Here is an 11,195-nt window from a genome sequence, read left to right on the forward strand (position 1 = left end):
TGATTAGAAAAACACTCCCAGCCCTAAAAAAACTGCTCACATGAGTGAGCACTTTAGAACACACGATGAGCAGAAACAAATCTGGAACATCATGAAATATTACTGACTTCTACTACTGGAAAATGCATTAAAACTTAGTTTCAACTTCCACTCAGAATGCTGACAATTCATTAAAAATGCTGAGACTTTGGAGAACTTTGCAGCACTATTTTAATATGGTTGTAACTTCAGAAAGATGCTAAATACTGCACAAACAAGAAATCCACAAAATGAGGAGAAAAAGGTGGTAGTAAGGTAAAAAGTAACATAACAAGAATGTAAGGGTTACTTGATATTTATGACCTTTTGGGGTTTTTTGTTCATACATAAGAAATTCATGTACACATCACTAGAAGAACAAGTTGGTGTAGGTCCAGTTATCCTAATTACAATCCTTACACAGAACTGCTGGCAAACCAACTGCTTGCAAAAATTCAGATTTTTTCTGATGCCTCCAGTTCAGAAACCAGAGGGAACCATTCCCCTCTTACAAAGCAACTCAGCTCTGGGATCCAACCTACAGATTTCAGCTTACCTGTAAATTCAGGGAAAGGAAAGCATCAGCACAAAGTGCAGCAATTCTTTAATCCTCAATCAAATCCCCAGCCAAGATCTGGGGACACCCCTGGCAGTGCCCAGTGTTTATCAAGGAAGCTTATCTGGACTCACTAAAAGGGGATTTTACAATCAAGGAAGTAAGAGGCAAGAGCTCTTTCACAATGTTCTCTTCTTGCTATTCTGGCCAAGCCATCCTCTCTCTTGTCACCACTTTTATCCACAGCACATGGCAGAGGCCATGTGCCAGCAGCAGCACAAGCCCCAAGGACACCAGGCACATGGCCAAGGCACTTTCCACCCATCTCCTTTCTCCCTGGCTTTTCCCCTTGGAAGCCCCAAAGACCTCTTCCTTTCACTGGAGATTCATCAGGCTCCAAGCCCACTGCCCATTCTCTCTGCCAGAGCCTGGGTTTCTTCACAGTGTCCTAAAGAAGGCCCATTTGGAAGCAGCACCCTGTGATAAATCATCACTGTTGCCAAACCTAATTACAAAATACTAACAGGCTTTGTCTTGAAAAGAAACCCAAAGCTGCCATTAAGCTCTTGGAGCACCATGAGGCTGAAGAACCTGCACACAAACACACACACCCTCCCCAAAAATAAATAAAAGAACCCCCAAGAAACAGCCCTGTAACAGGTACATTGCAGGATGCAGGAAATTTGCATAAATCAGATAAAATTAAGACACTTCTTTAATTTTCCAGAATAAACTCTTCCTTCTTGTTATCTGATTCAATTTAAAAGACAGTAGGTAGAAAACAAGATTTCTAATGAATTGAGTCACTTACAAGCTAGGTAATCACACACCAGGATTTTCACAAGTACCTGAGAAGTTCCCTCCTGTGCTGCTTCAGAAAATAGGTGAAAAAGTTTTCTTTTTGGTATCTAGTTTAATGAGATGATCTCTTTGGCACCTGCAAGAGGCAAACTTTGCTGGCTGTACAGAGAGCATCCAGCAGAGACAAACATCTCCATTTAATAGCAAGGATGGGTCTTGGGCACAGGCAGTGAGTAGAAAGTTCTTGCTTTGTTACAATATATTAATACTTGAAATTGTAACAAGAAAATTCCACTATACATTAAACTCCTCTTTCTAAATCAGTAAATTGGAACCAAGAGATAATCAGAGATCTTCAGTTCTTCCTCTGAGAATGGACCAAAGGTCCAGTTCAAGTTATTTTTTTCTGATTATTTTTTGCCAATCAGCAATTAGTAACAGGGGTCTCAGAGGAGATGGTTGATAAACATCCTAAATATAACAACTGGCTTTATGCACCCCTTTGCCATCATTCAGCTAACAGAAGATCCTGATCTTCAAACCTGCTTTAACCTTCTGCTGAGATCTGCACAGCTTGCCAAAGCTTCTTGTAAAATCCTGTCCCTAACTTGCTTAGATTTTGGGGTTTTTGTGCACACAAAGAGAGCACATCTTAGTTTCTCCAGGACCACAGCCTGAAAAAGAAAATTACAGTCTAAAAGGAAAAAGAAATCCTTTTACATTAGAAAGATCTTGCAGCAAAAATTTCCACAGTTCCCTCAAATAGGTCATTTAAAAATGGAAGCTTTAGCAAAAATTATCCATGAGTTATCTAAAAATATTTTTGATATTGGGAAAAAAAAAAAAAAAAAGGCCCCATATGGATGTTGAGAGAGTAAATGTTTCTGTGCATGCAATAGAAACATCCTGAAGAGGAGAAACTTCTGACAGTTTAAAAAGAAAAAAAAATCAGTCTTCTTACACAGAGAAGATAATTGTTCCATTAAGAATATTGGTAAGTACTAGACACTTACTCTTCCTTTAGGAAAAATAAAAATGAAGAACAAGTGCAACTCCACTAATGAGAATGTAATGACACTGCAGGCAGTGATTCACCAACACTTGGTGCAGGTACTTCATGCATCAGAGAGATGCTAATGGGAGTGAAGTTAAACATTATGTCCTCAGAAAACCAGGAACTTCCCATACACAGTGCTGCAAAAGTCACATTAAAAAAAAAACCACCCTTGCAAAGCCACAGAAGAACCCTAAGGACTGGGAAGAGGAGGCAGAAGGGAGCTGATTTTAACCTTTACCAAACTGACTGTATGTGTACACATTAAAATGAGAACAACTGAGTACAGATCAGTGAATTTTACCTAAGATGGCCAATACTCAGTGCACAAAAATCCCCCCAAAAATAAAAACTAGGATGAAGTCATATGGTTTCAACATCTGTCAATGTAATAAATGGAATAAATCACACTGAATAAAAGTAATATGCACCTTTAGGTTCTGAAACAAAATTGTGGTATGGAAAAAATCCCACATCTTTGGTGGAGATTTCTGTAAATTCATGGTTAGATTAATAAGGAACTTACTGAGGAGAGCGTGATGAAAATGGATCTGGTTCACAGACACTGAAGGTTCAGCACTGAAGATAAAGTAACCTGGGCAGATCAGAAGAGGCAAAGCTTGCTCTCCAGTCATGCCCCAAAGCCCCAAAGAACACCAGGGATGCAGAAACTGGGAACATACACAAAAACCAGCAGCAGTTCAAGTGATGGGGCTGGGCAGCACAAGCAGCACTGGCCTGGCCCCAGGTGATAACTCCCTGCACTCAGGAAACATCTGGCAGCATCTTCCAACATGACCTTTCATTTATCAGATGACAGGAACACAAACATTACAAACTAAAATATGGTAAAACTAAGCTATGGGAATTATTACTGCTTCCTCAGACATCCTGAAAAGGACATTCCATTTTTTTACAGTGTAACTGAAACCCCACAAACCGATTCCTTTCCAATCACACACATCCCCTTTTTTCATTGTGTACCCTTTTTTTGAGAAATAAGAACAAACGAGGTCATTTGACAGGGAAAAATGTAACTATTTCATCTACATGTTGCCACAGAGCAGGTCAGCACAGCTTTTGATGTGTGATTTGTCAGAAAACTTCTACTCCCTCTGCTGGTTCAGCACGACTGAGGCAGCTATAGGAGGCTTCTACATCCCCACGAGTCTATGGGAATAACACCAGGAAATCCCTAGCACAGAGGTGCTTTGTTCTGTCCTCCCTACACATCCGTGTCACTACAATCTGAGTGTAACAGCACACTGCTGTATTTCCTTCCCTAGCCAAAAAAAAAAAATAAAAAAAAAGAAAAATAAAGCTAGAATAACAGAACTGCTGCTTTGGATTTACTGAGCACCACTGCTGCATTCTGAAGTCCCATGTGAGGACTCCCAAGGTTTGCAGTAAGATAACTTGGACCAAATCAGAATCTGCTGTGAGCTCTTGAATATTCTGGTGATGACTCTGAAAGTGTTTTACAAAGATGGATTGTTCATCCCTAAGGATGAGGTGTCCTCCTTGCTTTAAAAATGGAAATCTGAGGCAAGACTTGTACCAACTTTTGGAGCTCTGCTTAAGCTGTTACAGAGAGAAGATCTGAGGGCTCTGACCACTCTTTGCTCCTTCAGATGTTCAGCAATTGCTTACTCTTTCTCTGTCTTCTCCTACCCATATGCTTCTCCTTCTCTGAAGGCAATCAGGCTGCTCAAGCAACAATTTGGATCTGATAAATCTGTGCTGAGCTTTCCAAATGAGCTCCTTGTCTCTGGAAATGGCATCAAAGAGGTCTCCAGAATTTTTCCTGAGCCTGAGCTGCCAAGCCTGCATTTTCCCAACTCCCCTGGATTCCCTTAAATGGGGATGACACTTGCCTCTTCCCAATCCCCAGGATCTCCTCAAGCTTCTTGGCATGTACCTTCCAGCTTCCTACATTCTCCTGTGAAGATACAGAGATGCCAGACACGAGCTCTGGTGGAAAGCATCTGGAGAATGATGGGGGAGCTCCACTTCATAACACCCTTATTACAGCTTTCCTACTCCAGTACCTACACTGCTATTCCGTGTGGGAAGAGGCTGTTTCAAAGCCCTTTAAAAGTTTATTAGCAGTTATCAGTGTAGTTGTGTTCTTTAAGCAGCATTCAACAGTTGTTTAACAGGGTTTAAAGCACCCAGGCTGCCCAAGTGAACAGTTCTGTTTATAAAATACCTTGATACACACATAAAAAAAATATTTACAAGGAAACTTAAAGATTATTTTTAAAAACAACTTACATTTTCTATGCAGCTCCACTCCAACTGTTGGCAAATGCAAACACCATGTAATATGAGAAAGAAAGCTCCTCTCAATATCATGTTTCACTCTTTCCTTCCAAGCCTCCTCCCTTCCTTCTCCAGTTAGAAGCCACATCAGCTTCCAGCTCTGCTCCCAGCCCCAGACATCCTCCACCAGCACCTCCTGCTTTCCTGCCTTGCTCATTCCTGCACAATACCAAAACTTGCAGAGAAGACAAAAAAATCCCCTGAGCTCTCATTAAATACTACTTTCTGCCAGCTCAGTGGGAGAACACATCATGGGATGCACACATCCAGGTGACAAAGGCATTCCAGAGAAGTTGGGAGTGAGAAAAGGTGACCATGGTGTGGAGCTGACACTAAGGACAGGGCTCTGAAGGGAAAATGGCACAACCTGCAAACATCACCACTCCTGACCCCTTTAATTTCAAAAATCCACTCCCTGGTTTGGTGCCCATGGAGAGCTCTGCTTTCAAAAGCCTTTTTCTTCTCCCTAGAAGAAATTCTCTGGAAGTTAAAGAGCTCAGAACAAGAGAGGAGGACAGCAGAAGAAGAGATGGGAGGGAAGAAGCATTCAGAGCAGAGCAGAGACAAATGTGCTACTAGAAGGGACTTAAGTGAATTAATCTCAGCAATCAGACCTGTAGAATCACTAATGAAGGGAAAGGTTTGAGAAGGATTAAAGCTGGTATAGAAGAACTTGAGAATGGGCTCACTGACCTAGAGATAAATCTGGGATCAAAACCAGCAAGTAGGAATAGGGCTGCAAAATAAATTGTGGATGACTGAGGAGAAAAATGGAGGAAAGGCATCTGGTCATGTTGGAAACCAATGGAAAAGAAGAAGTTTTGTAGGTGTACCACAACATGGGAAGTTAGAAGGGGAGGGTTCAGGCAAAGAGGAAGGGTTAAAATATTATTCTGAAAAGCTTTTTTGTGTATAAAACATTTAAGAATGTCACCAAGCACCATTAGATGACCATCAGAAAACATTAAGACTTCCCTCTCCAGGTTTAGCATGTATGGTTGTATTTGACAAAAGCAAAGATGATAAAGAATGAAACAATAAATTAAATTACAAGAATCACAAACTCATTGAATGGTGCTTCAGGTAACAAAGTCACTTTTAGGACCCTGGAAACAGAAGAGGTGGGGTGAGGATATCCTCCTAACAGGATGGAAGCAGCCTTAGTCACCACACTTGTTGTTACAGCTGGTGATGTTCAAACTTGTGAAAATATTGGCAAGGCTTAGGTTGAGGGAGCTGGATTATCCCCCAACTCCCCCCAAATGTTTAGACACAGAAGCATAAAACAACACACACTGATAAACTTGAGTAGAATGGTTCAGTCACTGGATAAAAAAATTAGAAACCCCATGAAGGATGGAACAGACTTGTCAAGTAAGAATTATTTATGAGCTGCAAAGTAAGTTAGGTTAACATTTTGTGGATCAGAAGCAAAGAAATACAAGTTGTAATAATATAGGCACTAGCTGCCAAAATTCTAAGACAGTTGTGCAGAAGAAAAGCAGAAACTTAACTGCCCGAGCACCTTCCAGTTGTCTGGGAAGAGAGTTTGATATTTGAACAAGATGTATATATTTATATATCCTGATATATTTCCTTCCTAAGGAGAAATACATTATAATATTACATAAATAAAACACAAACTTTCAGGAAGGGTCACTTCATTCTTGATAAACTCAAGGACAAGACCTCACTGTGGTCAGAGGGGCTATGGTTTTATCCAAATACTCCAGACTTGCTTAAAACAGATTTATGAAAACTTAGCAAACTTTTGGGAAGCAAATAGTCTGATTTATTCTTTGGAAGGAAACCCCTGAACAAGCAGATAAATTCAGTGTTCATTACTACAAGACACTCTAGGTATGATCAGTCTTTTCACACCTCACTTCTAACACCTTCTTAAAGTTCTGCCAGCATCTATAGGACCCACCAGCTGGATCTGAGAACTCAGGAATTTCTTTCAGAAATGAAATTCAACAAGGATTTGGGACCCTCTGAAAGTCTTTTGGTATAAAAATTACACTTAGATTTCCAAAAGAGATCAGACAGCTAGAAACTGCCTGGAGTTGTGTCAAAGCAGTGATGAGACCATCATCACAATGGCTTTCATCTGAGAAAGTCAAGAATCAAAGGAGAAAAAACATTTGACAAGAGATTCATTTTAGTCCTGGAATTAAAATACAAAGTGACAGGTTCCAAAAGGCCCGATAAGTACACTGGAAGTTAGAAGTAATTGGCTTCCCCAGGAACTAGGAAAGCAGAACAGGTTTGAAAAACCCCACACCAAAAATATAATGAATGACAGGCAGGCTCCTGGAGGGTAAACTTGAGATAAAAATTGTGTGTGTTACATCAGTTAAGAACAAGTAAGACACAAGTAAGACAATTCCCAACCAATTCAGAAGAAACCAAGCACACCCTTTGGGCTGGTTTCTAAAGGATTACATGCCTCAGATAAATTTAACATGTAAAAAACTCTACTCCAGCCTCTGCCAAAAAAATAAAAGGCAGAAACTTCTGGACTTACACCTCACAAAGTGAAGAGAAATATAAAACCAAATCAAACCTGCAGTTGTGCAGCAGAATTTTACTTGGTTCTAAAAGGAATCTGAACTCTTAATGGTGTTAATTTAATGTGATAATGTAAGTAGGAAAGAGTCCAACTGCTTGAAAAAGAACAACTAATAATTATAATAGGTAGAAAGACTGGATCCATTACATGGGCTGATTGCACTGACACAATATTGGGATTAATGTATTAGCAGATTGATCTGATGTAAACTAATTAAATATACAACCAGACCAATGAGTGTTGAGTGTTAGAAATTAAACTGCAGATAAATATGAAATAAGTCCTTGATAAAACAGGTTTTAAAAAATGGAGTATTTTATAGTCTCTGGATTCAGAAAATGGAATTGCCCTGCAAGGGCTAAATCAGGGGGAAAGAAGCCTCAAAATCATTTCTGACAAGCAGCAGGAGGCAGGAGTGAATACCTCCAGCTTTGACAGCCCTGGCCATAGGGCTTCTGGCCACAATCATCCTGCTGGATCTTCAGCCAGAAGGAATAAAAGGGTGGAGCTAGGGACAGCTCTTTTATGCTTTAAAACAACCATTCTGGGTAAGTTTAGCCCCAGATAGAAAGAAATGAGTCAGAAAACTTCCACGTCTGCAAATCTCTGAAAATTAATTGGGAACAGAAAACTAAAGGTACTGCTTAACTACACTCAGATCACATTTCAGCTTTAAAAACACTGTTGTCTCATACTTCAGAGGAATATCCAGTTATGACAGAGGAAAATACACTCTAATCAAAATCCTATTGCAGTCCTAATGTGTCCTCAAGGCATTGCTGTAAAATATCTTGAGTGCCCCTGAGTCACAAGAGAATTTTTGTTAAGACAAGAGATTAAATATGTGCACACATACAAATGCACACAGTTGTACTGCCTCCTGTACCCTGCCAGGAAACCCTAAAACCCTTCCAGTGGAGTTTTCATAGACACACAAAGACAAAATTAACCACAGGAGATTACACAATCTGATGCTGCAGTAGAAATTCATTTCTTTTAATTGGCATTGCTGCATGTAACTGTACATTCATATGCATGTAATTAGGATTCTTCTTATTTTGGGTGTTCCTGAACCACAGCACCATAAAGAATACCAAAGGAAAAAAAAAAAACCACCCCAGCTGAGTCAAAATAAATTTTAACCACACTTCTTCAGAGAAGTTGCTCAGCAGTTTCTGAAGGAGGAATAATAAGAAAGCATTTTCCTGCTACCACTATCTTTTAATCATGAAGAATTATCAAAACCACATCACAACATCTAGAGATTGTTAGCATGACTTCACTGACCCCATTTGCTAACTCTGTAACTGCAATGAAAGCAACAGCAAAGAAAAGGGACTTCAAAGTCCAGGGTGCTCACTGTGCTCACTTGGATTCCCAAAGAAAAAAAAAAATTAAAATGCAATACTTTTAACCCTGCTCTTCAAAGGTTTATTCCAGCTGAGGAATTCAGAATGACTGAATACATACATTGGAAGTTCACCCAAACCCACAGGCAACAGGGACACTGAGTGGGCTGTCACCTCCCCAAGTCATTCACCACCATCTCCTGGGAGGTGAATCCACAACAAACCAAAGTTTTCCAAAGGTTCTGTCATCAGAGGACATTCCTGTACCATCCTGTACATTCCTGACCACTAAACTGCAAACTGGACACTTCAGAGAGATCAAAATCACAAGAGGACAGAGCCATCTGCCAGGGTGTCTTCCCAAAATGTCTTTTTATGCAGGAACCTCCCCAAGATTACCACCACCAAAAGACTAAGAATATGGAAAGCAAATCTTTCATTTTTTCATGAAAGAAAATCTCCTTTGTGAAGCCATCAATGGCAACCACAACCTTGGGCTGTCTGAAACTAGACATTTTTTTCCCCACTAGATGAGATAGACACTAAGTACAATAATTAATCCAAGAAATTAAACACCAGGATGCACTGCTTAGACTGTTCACAACAAAAACCTTCAGGATCAGCCAACACAAACTGGGATTTTCCCCAGAAAGCAGACTAACAGATTTCTGACCTCTAAAAGGGCCACAATGAACTCAACACTGCTACAAGGCAATTTCAGGGCACAGCAGAGAAGTACTGCTGAAAATACCATTCTCCTTCCCCAAGTAATTCTTGGGCTACTGAAATATTAAAAAGGGGAGGGGGGGATTCTGAAGCTGTGAAAAATAGGTATGAACTTCTTTCAACCAAGGGAAAACAGCCTGGTTTGTATCCCATTGCATTTCTCACCCTTGTATCTTTGCATCTCCAGTTGTGGTTTCTCAGGGAACACACACACACACTATTTACAGATACACAAGCACAAATAAACACAGTATCCCAAAATATTTAAAATGTGCTGCCAGATGGCTTTAAAAAGAAAGAAAGAAAAAAATCTAATTAAAAGCCCTTACGGTGCCAGTACCCTATTTCTTGAAATAAATACAGAAGCTAAATTAAAATCTTTTTAAAGCATATCAATATTTTTGTAATGGTTTTGCTTCAAAATTAAAAGTCCTCCTAATCTCTTTCATGGATCCAACAGGCCAAGCCCTATGAACCAGTGCTAACTGTAGGCTCCTCTCCCAGCTTGGTAGAAAAAGGAGACTAATAGAAATGGTGACTAAATTTGGGGAATTTCTCTTTAATTCCATCTCTTCCCATTCCTCTCTCCCCCATTTTAAAGACAAAAAAATTGCTACTGCTATCACAAGTCTTGTCTGAAATGAAGAACATTTCATTGCCACAGATTATCAGTCATTTTTGAAGGGAAAAATTATTTTCTTCATATCCATTACTAAAACATGAACCTTGGTGTTAGTTTACAACAGCATCCTGAGCAACTATTAATTCTACCTCTTTTTTTTAGGTATTAAATCACAGCACAATATTAAAACTTCCTTGAGTTTGAGTCTGTAAGATCATGACCTGAGTACAGGTATTCATTAAAAAGAAAAAACCAGCCAGTCTGACCAAAAGACACATAAAAGGAATACTTTCCAGAAGTGTCAATAAAACCCATGCATGAGGACTGGACATTTACTTACCACTGGACCTGTTTTTACGGTTTGATTTCCCTCCTGTAAGAAGCATCTTGAGACTGTTTCGAAACATGATGATCCTGTTCCACTTTCTGTATCCCAAAAACACTGTGTGAAGCAAAAGGACAAGAGATGTTAAAAATAAATAAAGTAAAATAAAATAAAATAAAATAAAATTGAATGCTGCAATTTGGTCAACAGGAAAACATTCCAGAGAAGCTGTAAACAAGTGCTAAAAACAAGATTAAAAACTTCAAATGGTGAAAAATTCTTTTGCCAATACATTTCCTAACAACAGAAACCAACATCCACATAAAGCCTGTTTGCTTTCATTCAGCCAGGTTCTTACCCAGGACAAGATGATCCCACCTATTTGAATTGGATCAAATTAAATTCTTTTCAGACTCTACTGGGAAATACACAGCATTTTAGCAAGCTCTGCCTCTATTTCCCCTTACTAATAAAGCCAAACCCAGCAGACAGAGTTGCCACCCTTCATGTTGCTCAGAAAAAGTCAAGTCTTGCTGACAACAACCCTCAGACTACAAAAGCTGTTGTCTTTAGCTCCTGGGCTAGCTGACTGTCAAATTCTTCTGTGAGCTGAATAAATTGTCAGGAGGACGAAAGCCACTGGAACCCAGAGTGAACTGATCCAAAAAAATCAAACAGAAACATTATCCATACATTTTTCTTGCTCTGTATGTCTTGGGAAGGGAAAAAAAAATTGTCTCTGAGCTGTTGAAGATAAAAGAAGGTTTCTGGGTTCACCAGACACTCTGACAGCTTGTTCTGGTGGAACATCCTTTTATTAAAGCAGCTAAACCATCAAAACAGCAACAAC

At 39.6% G+C, this 11,195-nt stretch overlaps 1 protein-coding gene across 1 annotated transcript in view; it reads right to left on the reverse strand.

Moving 5' to 3' along the window:
* TANC2 (tetratricopeptide repeat, ankyrin repeat and coiled-coil containing 2) overlaps positions 1–10,429 on the reverse strand; it is a 162,303-nt gene extending 151,874 nt beyond the window's left edge. Inside the window, exon 1 of the mRNA XM_030466043.1 lies at positions 10,361–10,429. Coding sequence (XP_030321903.1) covers positions 10,361–10,427 — 67 coding nt within the window. The 5' untranslated portion in view covers positions 10,428–10,429. The remainder of the gene's footprint in view (positions 1–10,360) is intronic.
* Positions 10,430–11,195: the final 766 nt, after the last annotated feature.

The sequence above is a fragment of the Calypte anna genome, chromosome 27, assembly GCF_003957555.1.
Source record: "Calypte anna isolate BGI_N300 chromosome 27, bCalAnn1_v1.p, whole genome shotgun sequence".
NCBI classification, from domain to species: domain Eukaryota; kingdom Metazoa; phylum Chordata; class Aves; order Apodiformes; family Trochilidae; genus Calypte; species Calypte anna.